This window comes from Phascolarctos cinereus, unplaced genomic scaffold (assembly GCF_003287225.1).
Source record: "Phascolarctos cinereus isolate Bilbo 61053 unplaced genomic scaffold, phaCin_HiC Scaffold_5;HRSCAF=322, whole genome shotgun sequence".
In the NCBI taxonomy this organism is placed as follows: domain Eukaryota; kingdom Metazoa; phylum Chordata; class Mammalia; order Diprotodontia; family Phascolarctidae; genus Phascolarctos; species Phascolarctos cinereus.
In genome coordinates this window covers 421,364,995-421,389,028 of record NW_027555958.1, presented here as the reverse complement: position 1 = coordinate 421,389,028, position 24,034 = coordinate 421,364,995, and the positions used below count along the sequence as shown (strand labels likewise).

The window sequence follows — 24,034 nt, the reverse complement described above, 5'->3', positions numbered from 1 at the left end:
TCTTCAATGTATTTCAACGTATTCCTCTTCTCATTCTTTCCTGTTTTTGTGATTTATTATACGGGATGGCTCTCTGGGAGGTGCTGGGGAAGGACACTAGGGGAAAGTATGATGATGCAATAAAGGACATCAATAAAAACTTATTTTTAGAAAATCATTCCTCCATTTAACTACAATTCAAAATAGAATTGTATAAGCAAATGCATAATACAAACAAGATGCTATGAAGTTTCAAAGGAGATAGAGATCATTTTAGACTGGAGTGACTAGGAAGGTACCATGGAAAACTTGATATTTGCCTTGAGTATAAAAGATGGGTAAGATTCCAATAGGAAAAGATAGGAGAGTGGGTAAACATTAAGCAAAAGCATGAAAGAAGCAAGAGAGAAACATAGTCTAGTTTGGCTGGAGTCTACAGTATATTAAGGCTGGAAAGCTAGATTGGATCCAAATTGTGGAGAGCCCTGAAGAGTTGGCTGGGGAGTCTGGACTCAATTTAGTAGGCCATGGAATGACTCTAAGCAGAAATAAGGAAGTCAAGAAGAATAGGTTTTGGAAGAAACATAATGAGTTTGTGATTTAGGGTGAGGGGAACAGAACAATTTATACAATAACAACTACACTGTAAAAATGAACAAATTTGAAGGAGTTGAGAACTCTGATCAAACAGCATTCCAGAGCACCAATGATGAAGAATGCTACTTACTTTTTTAAAAAATTGGAGGTGGGGAGAAGATGGACATGGGAAAGAAAATAAATGCTTGTTAATTGAAAAAAATAATTTTTTAATGAATAAAAGAAAAAAAGAAAAAAGCTTGAGACTCAGTGAGGTAAAACCTAAAGTCATCCACATAGAAATGAGAGTTGAGAATGGATGAGAATAATCAATCAATTCACAAGCATTTATTAAGTGCCTACCAAGGCAGAGGCTAAGAAGAGAAGCCTGCTAAGGATATGACCTTGAGGAAGAAGAAAGAAGAGCCAGAGAAGATGTTAAAGTAGTAGAAGGGAGAATCATGCAAAAGTAGTTAACAAAAACTCAAGGTAAAAGAGAATGTCCAGAAGGAGGGGGGGTAATCTTCAGTGTCATTTACTGCAGAGAAGTTAAAAAAGCTGAGGACAGAGAAAAGATAATTGAATTTGGCAATTAGGAGTTCAATGAATATCTTCAAGAAAGGAATTTCAGTAGACTGGTGGGAATAGAAGTCAGACAGCTGCTAGACACCAAAGACAGAATGACTGGTGAAAAAGCAGAGGCAGGAAATATGGTCAGCTCTTCTAATAAGTGTGGTAGTGAAAAGGAGAAGAGACATAGGATGCTAGTTTGAGGAGAAAGTCCAGTCAAGGGAAGTTGTTTTTGTGATTGTTTTGTTTTTCATGTAGAGAGATATTAGCATGTTGGTAGATGACTACTAAGGAACAATGAAGGGAGAAAGATCAAAGATTCCGGAGAAAAGGGCGATGACTTGTAATAAAGTCCTGGGAAGGGGAAATGATTAAGGATAAATCTTCTAATTTCAATTAGTCAATGGAATTTCTTCCTTATCTGTTCAATGTTGATGACCTAATGAAATCACAACACATCTGTATTTGTTTGAACAATCTGTAGTAACACATTAATCAAATTAATCTACTCTTATTGACTATCTATTTTAGCCTTTATTTGTGTATCATGTGTTCCGCTGCAATCTGGTAAAGCCTCTGGATCTCTTCTCAGAATGATATATATATTTTAAATTTATTTAGTATTTTCCCCTAATTACATGTAAAAGACAATGTTAACATTCTACTTTAAAACTTTGAATTCCAAATTCTCTCTCTTCCTTCCTCTCCACCCCCTCCCATTGAGAATGCAAGCAATTTGATGTAGATTATATATGTATGGTCATGCAAAAATTTCCATATTAGTCATGTTGTAGAAGAAAACATAGACAAAGAAAAACTCAAGAAAAATTTTAAAAAGCTTAAAAAGTATGCTTCAATCTGTATTCCTACACCATTAGTTCTTTGTCTGGGGATGGATAGCATTTTTCATCATAAGTCCTTCAGAGTTGTCTTGGAGCACTGTATTGCTGAGAATAGCTAAGTCATTCACAGCTGATCATCTTACAATATTGCTGTTACTTTGTTCACTTTGCATCAGCTCATAAAAGTCTTTCCAGGTTTTTCTGAGAGCATCCTGCTTATCATTTAAAACAATTTTTATTAATTAATTTATTTTTAGTTTTCAACATCCACTTCCACAAGATTTTGAGTTCCATGTTTTCTCCCCATCTCTCCCCTCCCCCATCCCAAGATGACATGCATTCTGAATACCCCTTCCCTTAATCTGCCCTCCCTTCTATCACTCCCCCCTTCTCTTATCCCCTTTCCCTTCTATTTTCCTGTAGGGCAGGATAGATTTCTATACCTCTTTGGTTGTTGATTTTATTTCCCAGTTGCATATAAAAACAATTTTTAACATTGGTTTTTAAAACTTCCAAATTCTCTCCCTTCCTTCCTCCCTCCCTCCCCATCCCCCCCAGTGAGAATTCAATAGAGATTATACACGTACAGTCATGCAAAACACTTCCATAATAGTCATGTTGTGAAAGACTAACTATATTTCCCTCTATCCTATCCCACCACCCCATTTATTCTATTCCCTCTCTCTCCTTTCACACTGTCCCTCCTAGAAAGTGCTTTGTTTCTTACTACCCCCTCCCACAATCTGTCCTCCCTATCACTCCATTCTCTTATTCCCTTCCCCCCTATTTCCCTGCAGGGTAAGATAGATTTCCATACCCAATTGAGTATGTATGTTATTCCCTCCTTAAGCCAAATCCAATGAGAGTAAGGTTCACTCATTCCCTCTTGCCTCCTCTCTCTCCCCTCCACTGTAAAAGATTTTTCTTGCCTCTTTTCTGTGAAATAATTTACCCCATTCTACCTCTCCCTTTCTCTTTCTCCCAGTACAATCCTCTCTCACACCTTAATTTTATTTTTTTAGATATCATCCCTTTATATTCAACTCACTCTGCACCCTCTGTCTACATATATATATATATATATATATATATATATATATATATATATATATATATAGAGAGAGAGAGAGAGAGAGAGAGAGAGAGAGAGAGAGATAGCTATATACATACATATATATTCCCTCCTAATACTGAGAAAGGTCTCATGAGTACAAATATTACCTTTCTATGTAGGAATGTAAACAGTTCAACTTTAAGAAGTCCCTTATGATTTCTCTTTCCTGTTTACCTTTTCATGCTTCTCTTGAATCTTGTATTTGAAAGCCTAATTTTCTATTCAGCTCTGGTCTTTTCATCAAGAATGCTTGAAAGTCTTCTATTTCATTGAATATCCATTTTTTCACCCTGAAGGATTATACTCAGTTTTGCCGGGTAGGTGATTCTTGGTTTTAAACCTAGCTCCTTTGACCTCCAGAATATCATATTCCAAGCCCTCTGGGCCCTTAATGGAGAAGCTGCTAATTCTTGTGTTTTCCTGATTGTGTTTCCACAATATCAGAATAATGTTTTTGAATGCATAAAATAAAATAAATAGTATTACAAAGTAAACTAATTATCAATTTTAAAAAACACATTTTCAATTCCTGGTTTATTTCATTCCATACTGTGACTGTTTTCAGCTTTTTCTTCTCTCCTCAAGCCTATAAGCATAATTCCCTTCATGAACTTACAGCAGATGATTTAGCCAAAGCCTGACTCCATCCAACACCAGCTCCTCAATTTCTTAAACTTCATCAGTTTTATCACCAACTCTTTCCTCCTTCTTTGCTAGAAGAATGGTAACCTTGCTCCTCATCAAGGCTAATTTGTGTTCTTGCTTCCATTCTCTCCTGACTATCATATGATTACTCTGGCAACATTTCCTCTCTATCTTCCATCTTCATTCCCTTCCTCTCCATTGTCTCCTTCCTGTCTAACTGCACATTTCCTCTATCTGCCTGGAAGACCTGTCCAAATCTCAAAATGAAGTAGAGCTTATTATTTCCCCCCACTAAACCTAAACCTGTTCCTCCTTCTGACTTTATTCATTTTGTTAGTATTACCACTAAATTCATTTGGTTTTTCGTTGCTACCAAAATTACCTGATTTCCTCCAACTATCTTTGACAGTGATGGTCAGTAATGTGCCTTTTAGGGTGAATCCCATTAAATAAACACATATATAATGTTTAGAAAGTAAAGAGGAGAAAGAAGAGGCATTTAATGGGGATTACCAAGTATATAGACTCTGTAACTCCTGCACTTAGCTCAGTACTTGGCACAGAACAAGCACTTAATAAATGCTAGTTAATTAAATGAATATACACATCTATCAGAAATGATTCCTATATAATAAGAGTAAAATCCTTAACACTCTTAGGAATATAAGAAACAAAATTATTTCTGATGGGAGCATGTCAATGTGATACCTCTCCTGGGCCTTGGCACAAGTCCACAAAGACTAATAAGAAGGAGAGACAGAGTGACAGAGATGGAGACATTGTTAGTTGCTCCTCTGCCCACCAGAAGAGCAATCTTTTATCTACTGCTCTTCACAGCAAAACAGAATATCTATAACACTTCCTACTGATTTATCCTCTAGAATAGAAGAGAGGCAGGACAGAGAGCCCAGAGAAGATAGTGAGTTAATGTGACTCCAAAAAACTTTGATTTTAGTATTTCCACTGTAGTTAGGTCCCATGCTCATTCTTGCAAGCATTCAGACCCCTTTATTTCTGCTCTCTTCATTCAGGCTTGGCTTCATGCTAAGTTATGTTAGTCCTGAAGGTCAGTGGAAATATTTCTTTTCACCCTCTTCTGAGGAACAAATCAGTTTTTAATAAACTGCCCTATTCTTTAAAAAACAAAACAAAACAAAACAAAAACAACACCCCTGTAATCCTCCAAAATGACTCTCAGTCTTTTCCTGACTGGACCTGAGTGTGGGGGGAGGATGAAATATTATTATGACAAGCCTCACCACCATTCCAAACAGGCAGAAGGTAACTTGTTAATTTATAATATCAGATGCAATATTAAAGAGATAGGGTCCTAACACTATGCTGGAAATCTTGGCATTCATTATCATCGACTCTTCCTTCTTTCTCACCTTTCTGATTTAATCAATTACTAGATCCTATTGACGTTACCTCTCTTGTGTATTATCCCTCTTCTCTATTCCCACTACTACTATAGTAGAAAACTTTACTGCCATCTGTCTAGACTATATCTACCTACTAAACTCTCCTTCATATTGCTGCCAAACTAATCTTTATACATATATCTGATCACATCTCTATTCAGCTCAAAAATCTTCAGTAGTTCCCTATCATCTGGGAAATAAAGTTTATTCTCCTTTGTCTAGCATTCATGGCCCTCTGCAGTCAGATGCCACCTTACATTTTTGTCTTATCTTACATTACTCTATATAAATTTGTGTGCTTGTTTTAGTCCCTTTACTAGATGGTAAGCTCCATGAAGGAAGGGACAATATTTTATTCATATTTATATTTTCTTTAGCGCTATACTTATTTCATTCCATCCCCAGCATTGGCATGGGAACTTTCTAGAAATGAAAAATCATATGCTAAGCATATAACATGTGCTAGGTACTGAGGACTCAAATATAAAAGTCAGGCCCTGGCCTCAAGAAACTTACAGTCTAATGGGGGACACTATATATAGAAGAGTGATGGTCAGGGAAGGAGTTTTAGGTCTGGAAAGTCACAGAGATGGTGAGTGAAATCACAGTGCTGATAGTAATGCTTTTTCCAATAGGAATCATAGTATTGATTTGATTATTGTCCCTGGGGCAGTTAAAAGTAGGCTACATATGTAGAAGCATGCTCTAGTACTTCTGGATATTGGGGAGGATCTATGAATAGAATGGGAAGCTTGGCTTGGTGTTGGTAGATCTTGTGAGTGTGTTAGGTGAGTTTGCACTAACTCACCAGTCAGTACAGCTCAACTCAAATGAAAGGAAATATAAAGAATAGAGTTTGAGGGAATAGAAATGAGGGCACTGTTGATCAAGATGGGCAGTTTATCTCAGGGAAACTGAGTGAGAAGTCGAGTGTCTCACAGCAAGAGAAAATACTAACAAGAAATGTCCACTTTACAGTGCTCACAGGATGGGCTAGAAGTCTCCCCAGGAAAAGATATCGCTTCTCCAGAAACCAAAAGGAAGCTAAATGGAAATAGGTCATTCATAAAAAGAATAGGGATTCCAAGGGTGGAAGAGGGATGAGTGGACAGGATTGGGGAAGCCTAGAAAGGACTGCTTAATGTTTTGACATCGTGCCAAGAAAACCGAGTAATATGAGCCCCTATTGGTGATTTACTTTAGCCATAGGCCATTTGTTCCCTGAATTGCTTCACACTAGCCACACACAGTTCAAATTGTGCACTTGAACTGATTGTGGAGAAAAAGACGGGAACTTCAGGAGAAGCTGGGGAAGGCTGGGAAACTGGAGACAAAATGTCTCCCTTCCTTTCCCTCACCCCTTAATCCTTGAGTGCTGGCAATGGAAAGTTAACATGAGACAAATAAAAATAGTAAACCTGGCTAGGGAGTCTTTGGTTTAGAAGCTGTCCCTAGAGGATACATTCCTTTTTGTCACAAGTTCCAATTTTTATTTCCCAGAGGAATAAGGCATGTTTTGTCTACATTCAAGGTCCACATGAGCATAGGGAACAGAGGAGGAAGAACAAAGGGGGAAATATAAATGTCTTCTAAGCTGTATTAGAAAGTAAAACAACTTCTAAGTCATTAGTTTAAAATATTTCAGGGAAACATACCTACCTCACAGAAGAGAGATTGGGGACTGCTAGGACAGAATGTCAGTCTGTCAGATTATTTTACTAAATTGTTTTTCTTTCTCACAAGTTCAATGTGGAGGGTGTGGGAGTGAGACATGACTGCGGTAAAGACAAAAACAACCAGTAAAATGTATGTGTGTATAAACATAGCTATGTGTGTGTGTGTGTATTTGTTAAATGATACATTATAGTATTTCACAGGAAAGAATCTTTAATTTTAAGGTGTGCTGCTAATATACTTTCTGGTTTTGTAAAATAAATTTTGATTGCTATCTTATTTTTACACTGCCAGAATTTCCCCCATTATTTTTCCATTTCTTCCTCTTCCTCTTCTTTTCCCTCCCAGAGAATCACCCCATGTAGCCAATAATATTTTTAAATTAAAAAAAAGAGAGAGAGAAAACCCCAACAATCTTAATACACTGAAAAAGTCAAACACATGCAATGTTCCATACCTGTGGACCTCTAACCTTGTCAGATGACTAGGGTAAGGAAGTCTTCTTATATCTCTTCTTTAGGGGCACGCTTGTTCTTTGTAATTTTGCAACATTCACGTTTGCTTTGGGGTCATTATTCTTTCCATTTACAATGTTGTAGTTGTATATATTATTTTCTTTGTCCTACTTACTTCACTCTGTATCAATGAATGTAGGTCTATTTATGCTTCTCTGCATTCGTCATATTTATCATTTCTTACCAGCAGAGTAATAATTCATTACACTTATGTACTACAGTTTGTTTAGACATTCCCCAAATGATCAGCATCTTATTGGTTTCCAGTTCTTTGCTACTAGAAATACTGCTATAAGTATTTTATTACACATAAGGGTTTTCTTTTTTTAAATGATTATATGACCAATAGTATTACCCTTATAATAGAAAAAAGACCTACAGGAGGATTTCCATTTTATTGGATGATTCCTTTATGGAAGATTTTAAGAAGATACAGATGAGAGCTGAATAGGATGAGAATGTGAATGCGTTGCAATCTGTGGTAGTTTGTATTGTCATAAGGAGTACCTACATTGATGAAATCATGTATTCATTGTCTTATTGATGTGTAAAATCCTTAAATTAGAAAATCTGGCTCCTGAGAATTTTTGGGTTAGGGTTAACATTAAAGAACATGATCCTAAGAAAAATGGGAATCACCAGGAACTGCTATCTAAAAGTGACAATAGTAAGGTGAGTCTGGAAAGCAGAATTGTACGTATCTGCAGGGAACCATTTTTAACTTTAGGGTAATCTTGAATGTATATATGGTAGAGTGATATAAATTCACTTTTGTAATGTTGGAGGTCAACCCTGGTGACTTCAAAATTCCTGTAGTGTTTGCCTCCAGAAGCTCACTTAAAAGATACAATAGCAGTTCTTTAATAGCACTGTGATCACCCATTGAACCCTTTTAAACCCTTAGGACATTGCAGAAAGAACACACCAGAATGACTCTAGGCCTGGCTGAGTTCATCCTGATTACTCTAAAATTCTTCAGTGCTACTACAGCCAGATCTTTCTATATAGTTCCCTACTCTGGAACTATAATGCATATACAGAAGCCATTAAAGAATAAGAAGAGGAACATTTGCTGAATCTTAGACCTGTAAGCAACCTTAGCATCATATAGTCCAATACTCTAATTTTACAGGTACTAACTACCCTTTCTGGTCTTACTCTCCTAACTTACACTGGACTAGCAAGTCAGGTTCCCAGAGGAGAGAATACTACTTTCTAGAGGTAATTCTCAGGAGTAGAGGTTTCTAGTAATGCTGCACATGAGCCCCTAGCCAGGGTGCCCCAAACAGTAGTCAACCAGGAAATATCAACCAGCTTTGGCAAAAGGTCATTTACTAAAGTCTAGGAAGAACAGTAGTTATAAAACAATACGACAATCCCCTTAAATTAAGAGGTATTCTCTTCCCTTACTCGCGCGCGCGCACACACACACACACACACACGAGTGCAGAGGCCTTGGAAATAGTTGGCTCAAATTTAAAATACAATGTTAGTGAATCAGACATGTAGAAAACACATGGGGCAGGATATATCATGACTCCTACCCTTAGAAGTCCTTTTCTTCATCCACGGAGTCTCCATCAAATTCACTTAGTGATTCCTTTGATCACCTAGACTAGATCCTTGCAAGGACATGGTGTCTTCATGGAAGAGCTAGTTTACTACTGGGATAGATCCTGCTATGTTAGCTCCTCACTGTGCTTGGCTGCTAGAATTACCACCAAACTGCTCTCTACTTAGGTTGCTGATGGTGGACTCCTCTGAAATCTCTCTCCGTCTCAGCAGTTGCCTGAACAGTCACATCTCAGGATATTCATTCACCTAAGATCAAGAAACATGAAACCCGAAACAGAGGGGCCATAAGACAGGTCAAGGGAAGCAATTCCCCTCTTCCCCCCCCCCCCCAACCTGGCAGCTCAAAGCAATGCATCTCACTCAAAAACCACAAGGAAAGAGAAGCTGAGGGATAGCGATCACCCTATTTAGTACACCTATAGAGGTCTGGTTCAGTAACCAATTGAAAGACTTCATTACCACCCAGTATATGATCAGGAAACATTCGGAGGACATCTGTCTATGCTCTGAAGTGGGGAGTGGGGGAAGCATCCATTATGTTGCTTGGAAGCAGGTCCATCCTAAGCTTCTGAGTGCTTGTCTAAAACATCAACTATGAATATTCCAAGAAGGAGGGGCAAAAGGTCTTCAAGTAAGAAAATGGAAGTGCAGAATGAAATGTCCTGTGTAAGGTAATACAACTAGCGATAGAATAGAGAGGGTATAGAACCTACTGCCTCCTTATCACCTCTTCTCTTTAGCTTTTTTGCACAGGCCCTGGAATACAGTTCTTTTTTTTTTTTGGCTTTTTTTTTTTAGGCAATTGGGGTTAAGTGACTTGCCCAAGGTCACACAGCTAGTAAGTGTCAAGTGTTGGGTCTGAGGCTGGATTTGAACTCAGGTCCTCCTGACTTCAGGGCTGGTGCTCTATTCACTGCGCCACCTAGCTGCCCCTGGAATACAGTTCTTTCTTTATAATCTCTCATAATTCCATGCTTCCATTAAAACTCAGCTAAAGCAACACCACCTAAATGAAACCTTTCCTGATTCTCTGCCCCCAATCACCTGGCATTTATTTTGTGTGTGTGTGTGTGTGTGTGTGTGTGTGTACACACATATACATATATATATATATATATATATATATATATATATATATATGTATAATTTAAACATATGTAGGAAGTGCCCTTCTTTCTCCCCCCACCCCACCCCTTTTTGGAGTGTCTTTAGTCACCATTCCTGGTAACAACATGGAAGCTTGGGGTAGATCATGTAGTAAGCAATTTGAAGGCAGAGGTGAGAAGGGAGTATATCAAAAAAAACTTGGATATGGGAGACTGTCATGTGTAAGAAACAACAAGGAAGTCATTTTGGCTAGATTGGAAAATATGAGAAGGGGAGTAAGATATAATGAGGCTGGAAGGGTAGATTGGAGCCAAACTGTGAAGGGATGTAAAATGCTAGGCTGGGTAGTAGTTTGTTTTTTTTTCTTTAGGCAATAGGAAAGCAGTGGAATTTTTTTCTGCAGGGGAGTAATGAAGTTAGATTTGTACCTTAGGAAGATGATTTTGGCATCTATGCCAAAGATGCTCTGGAAAGGAAGAGAGATTAAAAGCGGGGCATTAACTAATAATAATGATAATTAGCACTTATATAGAAACTATTATTGCCAGACACTTTACAAATATTATCTCATTTGATCCTTACTTACAGCAACCCTGTGGGGTAAGTGCTATTATTATCCCTATTTTGCAGTTGAAGAAACTGAGACAGTGATTAAAAAGATTTGCTCAAGTTCACACAGCTAGTTAGTGTCTGAGGTTGGATTTGAACCCAGGTATTGTCTTCAGGCAGGTCCAATGCTCCGTCTACTTTACCACTTAGCTGCCTCAATTAGGAAACTATTATGCTAGTTCAAATGGGAAATCGTTTGTACTAAGGAGGTGGGAATATGAGAGAAAGGGACAGGTGAGAAAGCTTTTATGTATATAATAAGTGAATTATACTTGGGAAATGATTTGATATGTGGGTTGGGAGGCAAAGGAGAGGAAAGAGTCATATATGACTCCTCCATGGTTGTGAACCTACTTGGGAGGATGATAGCTTCTCCAACAGAAATAAAGAAGTCTGGAGAAAGCACAGGTTTAAAGAGGTAAAACAGTTAATTTCTCTGTGGACATGCTTAGTTTGAAATGCCAGTTTGGCATCTAGAATGCACTGTGCTTGGTGCTAATAAGGAGAAAGAAAAGTTGAAACTCCATCACTGCCCTATGGTAGCTTGTAATCTGAAGCCAATGACTGAAATGGCCAAATTCACTACATGTTGATTGAGTTCCTACAGTTTAAGGAAAGACATAAAAATTATCTTTATTAAAGTCTTCCAAAGACCCAAGATCTTATCTGTATGGGTATTCCATCCACAGAAGAAGTTATCAACCCCTCCTTGCTTTAGCAAAGTTTCATGGATTTCTGTGTTCCATATCCTACTCTCCAAACCACCACTTGAGGGGCTAATCTTACTGACTTTAATGAGGCTTGGACCACAGATCTGCTGTCAAGCCTAAAGTTCTTCTAGCTTGATAGAATCTGTGAGAACTTATATACCACTGGCACAGTCTTTGAGAATCCACCAAGCCACAAAGAGGCATTACAGAGGGTCTTTAATGGAGTCTGTTCAATTTATCTTTGAGTTTTCTGAACAAATCTATCTTGCACAAAATGAAGGGCTAACCCTTAAGATTTATTTGCTGTCACTGTGGGTAGCTTATATGTGCAGGTACAATCAATCCATCAATCAAAATTGCATGCTTTGGTATAATTTCGCAGAACCATAAAATCTGGGCTAGTAGTGACGATCTTAGAAATCTAGCGCAGCCCCTCTCATTTAAAGGGAAAGAAACAGAGACCCATAGAAATTAAGTTACTTGTTTAAAGTTTGTAAGTGGAAAAGCCAGGACTCCAAGTCCAGCCCCTTCCATCCACCTTTTTTCTACACTATTAAAATTTTTAATTATCCAAGTAACTTTTCTCTCACACAAAGAGTGATTTTTTCCCCCTTCTCCAATGAAGACTTTAGATCAGCCGATTTTGAACATCCTAATTTCAGTGAGATTAGTCTTCATGACAGCATAAGTTTGAAGTGATTCTTTTGTGTACTATAAAATACATTTTTTTTACTCTTACCAAAAATAAAACAAGACCAAATCCCTAGACATGTCTGAAGGATTTTGCTCAGGCTAAAATAAATTAAGTTTTTGGGTTCCAGCCAAGGACAGTTTCAGCCCCAAAGGAAGAATCTTAACAAAATTAAGAACAACTGAAAAAAGATGTTCACGACGGAAAACCTTTTGCAATCCCACTGGCGTGTTTATGCTAGAGCTCTCAGGGATAGCGACGCCCCAATTAGGCTCCTCTGCACTCAGACCCCTTCCTTTGGGAGCTCATTCCCGCATCTCGGATGCTCCCGGCTCAAACGTGGGCTTCACTTCCATTCAAGGTTTGTTTTGCATCTTCCCAAACGCTCAAGGAAGAGGAAGACTGGGAAGAGAGCTGAGAAAGTTAGGCCAGAACCAAATGGAGCAGGCAGTCAGCAAGCATTTATTAAGCGCCTACTGTGTGACGGGCATTGTACGCAAAAGACACTCCTCGGGAGTTCTCAGCAAATCCACAACAGCCCAGTCGGTCTCTAAATTCTCCAGGGCTGAGTCAGCTGAGTGTTTGGGGGCGGGGTTTAAGTTAGGGATTCAAATTTAAAGCGGGACGAGCCACCTGCGGCGCCACAGGTGAGGGCCAGGCGGGGGATCCCGGGAGCACGCGCGCGGGGCGCTCGGACACGAGCACGCCGCCGGCGCGTCGGGTAACCTGCAGCGCGGGCGCGCTCCCGCGGCCTCGGAGCCTGGGAGGGAAGTCTCGGCATCCATCGGGCCTAGCCGGCCAGTATGCATTTCATACGGGGTAGCCGAGGGGGTTACTCTGTGGCCCCGTTCCACTAACGGAAGGGAGAAAATGGCCCGTGAGCCCCTCGCTCCGCACGCTATTCCCTCGTGTTTGTCCACAAATTTCCCTCCCCAAAGCTGGGGTGGGCAACGGAACTCATGCCCTGCTCACGCCAACTGCGCAAACGCAAATGTTTTCGGAGTCGCCTGAGTTTAGGGGGGCGGGGAAGGGGAGAGAGAGTGAAAAGAAAAAAGCAAGTGAACACGAAAAACAAGTCAGAGGCAAGAGGGGAAAGACTGCGCATGTGTGTGTCCGAATCCCTCTAGGTCCCCGAACAGAAAGTGACGCAGCGACCCAGAAAGTGAAGGGGGTAGGGAAGCGAGGGGAAATGTGAAGAGGCGTGAGGTGGAGAGGCGCAGGCGCGGAATCGTGAGGGTGTGTGTGTGTGTAAAGGGAGGGGGGAACCCAGGCCGTAGGCGGGGCGGTGCGAGCATCAGCCTCGCGCGCCCCCTGGCGCGCGCCTGGTGTGAGCAGGGGGAGAGAGAGAGCAGGGCGGGGAGGGGGGGAGGAGGAAGGGAGGAGGAGGAGAAAGTAGAGGGAGGAGGCATGGAGGGCGGGAGGGGGGAGGGGAGCAGGGAGCGAGGGAGGGTTTATCGACCGGCCGATTTTGGTTAAAATATTCAAAATGGCGGACGGAGGAGCAGCGAGTCAAGATGAGAGTTCAGCCGCGGCGGCAGCAGCAGCAGGTAATCATTACAGCATTTTACATATTCATATTCATACTCAACCCCGGCTCCCGCTGCCCCCCCCTGCGACTTAGCATAATTTATTAGTACTCAGGATTATTATAATTAACGGCGGGGAGATGGGGGGCCGGGGAGCCCGTAGCCCCCGCCGGGCGCCGAGCGAAGGGGTAAAGCAGGTCCGTGCGTCCAGGCGGAGGGGAAGACAAGGGGCAAAGGGGAGGCGAGCCACCTGGCTCCTCCGGCCCCAGCTCGTAGGCGGCCCGGCCCTCCCGGCCCGGCAGCCGGGTCCGCGGCGGCGGCGGCGCCGGGGGCCGCGGGTGCGGACAATAAAGACATTTTACATATTCATCAGTGATCGGCCGGGCGGGTGGCGGGAGGCAGCGCCGGCCCGGGCCGGGGGCCGCCACCACCGGCCGGGGGGGGGGTGTCGCCGGGGGAGGGGGCGGGCGAGCACAATGCCGCGGGCTGGGGGAGGCGGCGGCCGCGGAAGGACCGGGACCCCGCCGGGCCGGACGCCCAGTCGGGAGGTGGAGAGAGCGGTGCCCGCGGCGGGGGGCGGAGGGCGGAGGGAGCCCCCGCGCGTCCGTCCGCCAGCCCGCCCCGCCGCACGTGGGTCTGAGGTTTAAAATCCTAAGGTTACTCCTTTCCCCTACCAACCTACGCGCTCCCGCGGCCGCGTCCCTCCAATCCCCCCACCCCCGTGCCGCGAGTGACCCCGGCGTGGGGGGTCTCTTTTCGGGGCGGGTCAGTGGGGGCCCTGGGCACTGGGGGAGGGGGGCGTGGAGCGTCTCCGTGCAGGGGGTGGGTTTGGCTCACCTGGGTGCGGAAGGTGGAACCAGGAAGAGCCACCTGGGCAGGAGCTCCGGAGGGATTTAAGTCGTCGCCCCCTCCCTGCTATTCCGTGGCCTCGGGACCTGCGGGATCCTGGGAGAAGGACTCCTGGGTCCTTTCCTGGAGATCCCGGACGCCTTCGCACAGTTTGGGGGAGGCTACTCAATAGACTCATTTTCCGGGCTTGGGGGCCCAGGGGGCCCTCTTGCAGCCCTCCAGCGGCCTCCCCGGAGTCGGGGCAGGGAAGCAGGGCAGCCCCCGGCCCCAGAACCGGCCGCTCGCTAAGTTGGTGACATTCCTGACTGCTCCTCTTCAGCCTCGTCGGACTGTCGGCTCTGAGCCGGTGGCCAGGGAGGGGATTTCCCTCCCTGGTTTTGTGGTGATTTCGTGCTCTGCCCCGGGTCTTCTCCGCTCTCTCCCTCTCGGTACCTCTCTCATTTGAATAATGTCTAATTCGGGGAGGTTTATATTATTGAAATGGCCGCCTGGCTTTCCCCGCCTCTCATGTTTAGTAATTCAGACCTTTAATAACAGCCACTCACAGCCCAACGCCGTGTTTATATTTTACATTCGCCCCATGTGCTTTTGTGGTTCGATATGATTCTTTTTTTTTTCCTTCTTGGCAATCCGCAGGGCTCCAAGATCAAACCCAGGCAGTGCTGGGAAGAGAAGGGGGGAGAGCTAGGCCTTAGCTCCTCTGGCAGATGCCTAGGCCTCATATTCTCTGCCGCTTGATTTATTTACTAATAACCAAAATGACTCCCCCCACCAACTACCACTCATACACACATACACCCCCCCACCCCCACACACACCCCACCCCCTGCGGGCAAAACAAAACTCCCCTGGGGCTTGACCAGCTTCAAAACCGCTCAGCTCACTGCGAAACAAGAGGCTCTGGGATGTTTTGTTTTCTTTTTAAAAGGGGTTTTCATGTAATTTGTAGCAATGTTGGCCATTTAGAAAAATGGCTTAATTTCTCATTTTTAGTGGAAGTTGGAACATGTAAAATTTCTTCATCCTTAATTTGGGGGACAGTTATTTCTATTTAACACTTTCACTCCTTGCAAGATCTTTCTTGTACTTGTAAAAATCAACGTAAGTTTTCTAGGAGATGTGAGAAATCCTAAGATGTTTTAGACATTTCACAATAGTAGTATTGGAACACTTTAAGAATTTCTCAAAGCTATCTACGTTCTCTCATTTGAAAGAAGAGTACTTTTGTGCTTTTGAAAGTTTATGTTATCGATGTCATCGACTTAAATACCTGATACTTGAATGTGGAAAATACTTGAAAATAGAAATAATTTTTTTTTGTTTATGCTGTATACCATCTGGGCAAAAATTAGGGGAAAAACATATATTTTGCTGCCTGGTTTACTAGGACTCTGCTACTCCCTTTCTCCTCCAAAATGGTCAGAATTGATTTCATTAAGATTTTTAAAAATGGAGTTATTTTTTAAAAAAAAGCTTAACTACTCTTTAGAAATAATAATCACCTTGATTTAGATTTCTTCCTGGGCAAATTTTGGGTTTTCATTTTATTTTGTTGCTTTAGTGATATGCTAAAATGGTAGCGCTTCTCATCCATCCATTTACTATTGGAGGAAAACAGACAACAGACCTCTTTTAGAAGCCTCAGTTTTTTGCTTGTTTTTTATTTGATTTTGGGGGGTTTTTTTTGATGTGTTACAACAGCATGGAAACAAGTCGAGAGACTTTACATTCAGCTCCTGGCAGTAAGCATCAAAGTATAAGTCTCCTTAATTTGTAATAAAATTCCTGACTTGATTGACTTAAAGTAATTCAATTTTCAAATTACCTGTTCATGCTTTTTTTTTTTTCCTATTTTGCTCCTGGTAAAGACAAATCCTGAATGCTGCATAAAAAGAAATACATCTTTAGCTTTAATGAGAGTGTTCAGGTGAATGACAGCTTCAAATACTGTCAGGGTGAGGTTGGGTGGACAAAAAGCAGTAATATGATTTAATTCCTTAAATAGTATGTGTTTTCCTACCAGCTTCCCAAGATGTGGTCAAGCTGATGATGTCATTGGACAGAGGACAAGGTGCAGTTAATTTGATTTATTGGCCTGAGGTGAAGTGTAGCAGTGAAACCTTCTCATAGGGAAACCATTTATCTCAGGACAATTTCCTTTATAGCTGCAATTTAACCAATACTGAGACTGTAGATATTTTATCCTAGATGATAAAAATGTATATCACATCTTAGAAACAAAATTTTACTCTACAACAATGTTAGTAATGTGGAAAATGAGAAATTGTTGAATTTTGGTCTTGTATTGTTGTATGGCAGAGCTGGATTTATGAATCTTGACTTTCCATGCTGTTGTAGAAACAGATTTCCCCAAATTATCAAATAGAAGAATTGTGTAAACTTGAAAGTCTCAGATCTAATCCTGCCCTTTTAAAAGGATTGTTTTAAACAGGTTATTATGATCCCAAGCTAACCAAGTATACTGTTTTGCTTTTAGACCTCTGCTTGCAGGAACAAAGTGATGCTGAGAGTTAGTGTTGTATGTTTTGTTATTAAATTGAAAATACTTAGTATTTAAAATAGGTTAAAACACAGGCATCTCCTTTGATTTTTATGAGTGGAGCTTTCCCCCTCCATTTTGTCGGTGTGGACCTAGTTTTCCCCTTTATTTTGATTAGAAATTTACAAAATATCTTTCAGTTATGTAGTATTGCCCCTACTGAAATATCTGAAATATTGGTAAGTTGTAGTCTTTCTTCATTAGTTAGTTTAAAGTAATCATTGGGGAGTCCTGGAGATATGTGACTGTTTCTGTATCTATAAATCCCAGTCACATGCAAATGGACTGGGAGGAAGGGAAAGGTTGGGAGGCAGAAATTAAGTGGAGCTCATACTGGCCTATCTACTTTCTCATGCAGCTTTGAGGCCACTTCCTATAGCTTTCAAGAAAACTCAGTGCCACTACTTTCCCACCTGTAGTATCTCACTCTAGTCATATTTATGAATTTAGATTGTGAATATCACATAGCAACAAGCTAGATATTTGACTTTTCAAAGGGTCTTAAGGCCAAAATATGTTTTTGTCTCCTTTCATCAGATTGTTGAAAGAATCTAGAACTGCTGTCTTGAAGCCCCTTTAAAATGGTCATTGGCAATTTATTAAGAAAAGAATAATACGTGTTTTCATTTTTTTTATGCTGTGGTATCATTGCATATCTTGAATTTACTGACTTGTAATTGATAAGTATGACATAAAGGGAGTAGTGAGACCAGATCTAGGTGATTGTAGACTCAGGTTATTTGGCAGATGGATTTTAGATTCATTATACAGCAAGATGCTCAGATAACTTGAGTGTATTTATAGTAGCATCAAAAAGTTCAACAAACTACTATGAAAAATTGGAAATTTGAATGCTTAATTAGATGACTTTATAAGACTTTTTTCTTCTGTAAAGTGGGGAGATGGTTTTATTAAGATTTAAAAGGAGACTTGGAATTTTTTCCCTAGCATTTATAGCATTGGGTTAGAATTTAGAATTTTAACCCTATGGGGAGATTTGTGATATCTTCTTTGACCAGTGAGGAAACCTAGCGTCTGAGATGAAGTGAATTGGCCACAATCACATAGCTAGGTCAGTGACTGGTTGAGATTCCATGCTATCCTCTGAGTCCAGTCCACTGTGCCCTGCTGCCTGTACTAAAACACAAATACATCATCTTTCAGTTCAGAACCTTTACTTTAGTCTGTAAACAAATTTAGACAATCAACTTTCTTGTCAGTTACTAGAATTATATTTCCTACTAAAGTACTACCTGTTTTTAAAGCCAGGTAGCCAGTGAGAAGCAGCCATTTTTGTAAGTAGCATTTCTGTTTTTGAGGTTGGTCATGTTTTCATGGGTTTTTTCTTATTTCTTTGTGCTTTGAATGCAACAGGAAGAAGCAGTGATTTGCTTTATTCTATTAGTTGCAAAATTGTTTTTTACTGGTCTTTTTAAAAGAAGTTAAAAGTATATTGATATCAACTTTACTTTTTAATCTTTCCCTAGGATGCACTAAAATAATTTTATTTTTAAAAATACTATGTGTGACTCATTACTGTGCATTTATAGAGCAGCAGCTTTATTTCACTCCAAGAGTTTGTATGAGGATTACAGGTCCAATAAAAGCAATGAACCTGCTCACTATGGAGCCTTCTATTATCCTGGGATGCATTTCTTCATAGTAGAATTAAGGATTGAGTTTTGAAAAACTGAAAGGAGATATGATCGGAAGGTGGGTTACTTTAAAACAAAACAGAGGAAGCATGCCCCCTTTTGGTCACCTGTGAGATTTAAAAAACAAAACAAAACATCGGATCCTGCTTTATTTATAGTACAGTAAAAATATATGAAATGCCTTTAAAAAAAAAGCTTGTCATAGCATATACAGTAAGCTGTTTCTTCCCTTTTTTCTAAACCCTTCCTTAGCACTTATTCCTTACATAGGAAGCTTAACAGAAAGAATTTAAGGCCCATACTTTGCCATTCTTTTTAGTGATATATCTGACATGGCACATCTGATACATACTATATTTTGGTTCTGTGATAGTACCAGAATCTCCTATGGACATATTCTTCTTTTTCCTTGGCTTTCTGTGGTATTGTTTGCATAATCTCATTTAGTCCTAATTTTTTTCCTCACTTGTCATACTGCATCTAAGGAATTAACTTCTCAAGGTACTTTCCTAGTACATTGTTAAGAATGGTTGCGGGCAATAGAAAATAGCAATCTACTTTTTAAAAAAAATTTTTTTTAGCAGTCTACTTCTTTAAAATTAATCCAGATTTTTTGCTAATTATGTATGTTTTTGTCATTTTTTCCCCCTGAAGATCATTGCATAATTTTATAGTTTGCAATGCTGTTTAGAAACACGGTCGTTTTGTTCTGAATTGATGAATTTCTAATCTTCTGATCTTTCTGATCTTCATCTAGAATTCTAAGAAAAACTGACAATGAATGGAATGGGTAGAGTAGAGCCATTGCTTGCTTAAATGATCCTCTTTATGTTTAGAGTTTAGTTGTATAAATTGAATTTCACGGCTACTATCAAATGAAGCTCTCTGCTAAAATGTATATGGCTCTTGAAGTTCTTTGTATTTTCATGTGATAGCTGAGTAATTTACTGAGCTTTGGAAAGAAGAGCTCTTCCTGATATGGTGAGTGACTGCTGCACATTGTTCCTTTTATTTTCTGCAAGTAAATAATAAAACTTTTAGTGTTTCATAAATTTTGCCAACCATAAAAGTAATGAGCAGAATTTAGCAAATTTTCAAGTTTATCAGTCTTATCTTTTAAAGAAAACCTAGAAATTCAGACCGAAAAAGAAGACATCAATTTAAGATATTTGTAAACTGTATTTTGATAGTTGAAGAGATGTTTTCTAATTTGTGTGTAAAATCACCTATTCCTTTGCCTATCCCACCCAGATATATGAAGATTGTTGTTTGGATGGCAGACTTAAAATTTGAAGGGAAAAAAAAACCCATAAAGTTTTTCTAGTTCACTTGTCTTAATTCTCTTGAAAGGGTTCTTGAGACTTAAGTTGGAATTTGAACTGTCGTGTGCAAGGTTACACAAGTTAAATGATTCTTTCTTATGTATATAATCAAAATTGTTTCTTTTAAATAGTAAACTCTTAGGAGAAAGCAAAAAACATGACTGGAAAAATAGGCATTATGACACAAGGGTTTATTTTTAATCGTGAAAAACTTGGCTTCATTTGTGTTCAGTTGCACTATTCCATGAAGAACTAGGTTTTTACTAATTGGTTTTTGCTTATGGAGTACTCAAGGGAAAGTATTCAATTTGCATAAAGGGTGAAATGATTCAGTCGCTTTTTTATTACTTGCTTTTTATTGTTAGTTAACACTACGATTTCTCAATAAAAATAATTCTTCTCTACATCCTGCAGAGGTTATATTGTAATCAAAATTCTGTGTTTTTAGCTCACCTTTGCATCTTTTCAGTGTTTAAATTTTGAGTATGTATTGAGTAACTACTGTGTATTGAGTAACTATCAGTTCCCATAGTGATGTCCAAGAAATATAAGGTCCCTCCCTTGGAGGTTTTTTCATTGATAAGTCAAGGCCTACACACCTAGAATAGTCAGAGAACATTACAAGAGAGCGTATAATAACATAGTAAAATATATTCCTCATTTCATTAGATTAGACTAAGATGCTATTGGAATAGCTTGGAGTATTGTAGAATTGTATTGAAGGATCTTACAGATGATACAATCCAGTGGTTTATAGATTTTTTTCTTGCTCGTGTCACAGTATTATTCTTTGTCATGAGGAATCCTGGCACAGTGAACGTGTAAGTTGGCAGCTCTTCAGAGCAGACCTAGAGAAATTCAGGGTGCATGTCCAGCCACACCCTTTGAGAATCACTGATAATCTTTATAAAGGGGTAAACTGAGGCCCTGAGGGATCAAATGACACGCCAGAGGTTATGTAGATTGGAAAACAGTCTCCTGATTTCTCCCACCGCTGCTGTGTAGAGGTTTGACTTGATTTAAGCTGCCACAGAGGACAGAAATGGGCATTCCAGGGGAGCAAAGAAAAAAGACATGAGCAAAGTGTTAGATTTAGGAACTGAGCATAGCATGTGTTGGGGACAATAATCAAACTGTTCTTACTTGTTTTAGTTGGCAAGTAATGGGAGATTGGGTGATAAAGGCCTAGTTAGGCCAGATCCTAGAGGGTGGTCAATTGCTTGAATATCAAGTTTTATCTCGTTGCCTACTGGAGGCTCTTGAACAGAGGAGTGATGTGATGAGGGTGGTATTGAGCAAGATTACTTTGGTATGGAGGATGTAGTGCAGCTAGAAAAGACTGCCTGCAGAAGATCAGAGAGGAGGCTACTACAGTTGTTCTTCAGTGAGGAAGACCTGAACTGTTCAGGTAGGTACTCAGTAAATATTTGCTGACTAAATGAGGGTGGTGGTGAGAATGGTAAGATGAATATGAGGGAAGAGACATTTTTGAAAGAAGAATAAAGGTGAGGTTTGTATTTGTGTGAGGCTAGACTGCAAGACTTGAATTTTAAATCTTCTTAAACGTGTGACCTCAGGCAATTCATTTAGCATCTGCCTCAGTTTCTTCATGAAAAAATGGGAGAGTTGGACTAGACCTCTAAAATCCTGCAGTCCTCTGACTTGTTGATTTATTGGACGTAGGGAATGGGTGATACAGGTAACTGTGATTTGAACTGGAATCAGTTTAAAGAATGGTGATACCATTAGCATCAGTGGAGAACTTAGAAACAGACTTTTTTGAGTAAGATGCTGGGTTGAGTTTTTGTCATGTTGAATTTTCAAAATGAATGAGTACTGCTTTAATTTGAAATTTTCTAGATTTCTTGTATTGTAATTTAAAATTACAAATCAGTCAGTATACATTTATTAAGCACCTACTATATCCTAGACACTGTGTTAAGTATTGAGGATACAAAAAGAGGCAGAAGACAGTCACTGCCTTCAAGAAGTTTACAATCTAATGATATAAATATTAGATAAAAAATCCAATACTGAGATTTGTATTTGACTTGTGACTGGGTGTCCTTAGAACCCTGAGAGTAATAAATTCTCTGTGCCTTATATTGGCTTTAATCTTGACTTTCTGTGTGACTTTTCTGTGGCAATTGGATCAGTGATAAAATGATAGTAATAATATTAAGTAGTTGCTATGTAGAAGAATAAATTATGGTTAAAAGAAATATTTTGAAGTAATAATTTATATCAGGTAAATACAAAAAGTAAAATGAAATGAGCAATTTTATTACACGTATTACTTGTTGGGGTCAAATTATGGGCTGGATCTATTTTTTTAAAACTTCGTACATTTATAATATCCCTGTAACAATGTGTATAAGTGCATCGATTAATAAGTTCCCGAAATTTGTGTTCACATTTATATTCCCAGAGCCATTTGTTCAAATATACTGCTATGTCCAAACAAATCACACACTACTGTTATACAGGACTTTCCAAAAATACTTATCCCCTGTGTTACCATATTCACATATTCTCAAATGGATATATGATTTAGAAGTTCCCTCTACCAGTTCAGACCATATTCCATCTGTGCCTCTTCATCCTGTGCAATTTCCCCCCCCATTTCCTCCTATAAGTTTGTCTACAAAGAGTGTGTCCAGTGTGCCAGAGGCCTTCTTCCCTTTCTCCTGATGTAATAGAGGTACCAGGCTTCTGGCTCTGTCACCTTTGATAGCATCTTGTACTCCTGTTCTTCAGAGCTCCGCATTGGTTATGTATATTGTGGCCTGCTCCTACCCATCATGTCCCTCTCCATTGACCCTTTTGTTATATTTGTTCTGATGCTTGAAACAAAAATTTTAAATGGCCTTCAGTTCTGTGCTTTACCATATTTACTAAAATTCTGTCTGGCTTTTATGGCCCTCTATAATTTGGCCATATTCTAGTTATTCATCCTCACTTCCTTTGATTTCTTAGTGTGATACTAGTCCTCTGTTCTAATTGGATTAGTCTCCATGCTGCCTTCTGTTGTTGTTTTGTCATTTTTCAGTTTTGTCCGATTCTTCAGGACCCTGTTTGGAGTTTGCTTGGCAAAAATACTGGAGTGGTTTGCCATTTACTTCAGATCAGATCATTTTATAGATGAGGAAACTGAGGTAAATTGGATTAAGTGACTTGCCCAAGGTCACATAGCTAGTAAGTGTCTGTGGCTGGATTTGAGTCAGGAAGATGAGTTTTACTTTAGTCCTGGCATTCATCCGTGGTGCCTTTAGCTGCCCAGCTACTCCCTCCCGTTTTGAATGCCATCTTCCCTTTGCCTATCTAAATCCAACTCAACATCTCTAGAATCTATCCCCTACTTTCCATTCCTTGGCCACCACCCTACTTCATTGCTTCATTACTTCTTACTTGGACTGATCCTCCCTTGTTTCAGTGTTTCCCCTTTTGCAGTTAGTCTTCTATGAATCAGCTACTGAAATAATCTTGGTGAGGGACAGGTCTGAGTCATTATCCAGCACAAAAATCTTCAGCTTTTAGGAGAAAATAAACACTCCAGCCTGTCATTCAAGGTCTTCTACAGTCTAACTCTTATTCATCTTTCTGGCCTTGCTTCACATTCTCCTTGCTAGCCAGGCATCTCCCTTTTAATCGGGCTTCACTCATTTTGGATTTTTTTTTTAAGTCTTCTCCACCATGCTCCCCGAAAACTCATCTTTGGGAAATCTTGTCTTGCAAAATCCAGGCAGCCTTGTTACTCACACCTCATTAGTAGCCCCTGTCTTTCTGATTTGTAGCCTGGAACCATAAACTCTTCCATTTAAGGAGGGGAACAGGACTGATCTCCTCTGACATCTCATTTCTCACTTGGCTGAACTCATTTTGGACTTCTTTGGCTTCTCTGCTATGCCTCCAAGCCACCTTCTCTTTGCTTTACCTTTCTTTTGTTTGTTGTCTTCCTTCATTAGGTTGTAAGCTCCTTGAGGGAAGGGCTTGGACTGTCTTATTCATATTTGTATTTCCAGTGCTTAGTACATAGTAGGCACTTAAAAAATGTGCATTGATTGACTAGCCAAACTGGACTCTTAGCTGTTCTG

General features: G+C 40.0%; 1 protein-coding gene and 1 long non-coding RNA gene across 4 annotated transcripts in view; one reads left to right on the top strand and one right to left on the bottom strand.

The window, feature by feature from the left end:
* LOC144457837 (uncharacterized) overlaps positions 1-14,844 on the bottom strand; it is an 88,490-nt gene extending 73,646 nt beyond the window's left edge. The window contains exons 1-2 of one of the 2 annotated variants that reach the window (XR_013487383.1): positions 14,392-14,844; positions 8,881-9,157 (exon numbers count right to left, since the gene is read on the bottom strand). This is a non-coding gene — a long non-coding RNA (uncharacterized LOC144457837). The remainder of the gene's footprint in view (positions 1-8,880; positions 9,158-14,391) is intronic. The other variant, XR_013487382.1, reaches the window with a different exon arrangement.
* Positions 13,509-24,034, top strand: part of POU2F1 (POU class 2 homeobox 1) — a 255,499-nt gene continuing 244,973 nt past the window's right edge. For both annotated transcript variants that reach the window (XM_078156517.1, XM_020974723.2), the window contains exon 1: positions 13,509-13,575. In XM_078156517.1, the coding sequence (XP_078012643.1) occupies positions 13,515-13,575 (61 nt within the window). In that variant the 5' untranslated portion in view covers positions 13,509-13,514. The remainder of the gene's footprint in view (positions 13,576-24,034) is intronic.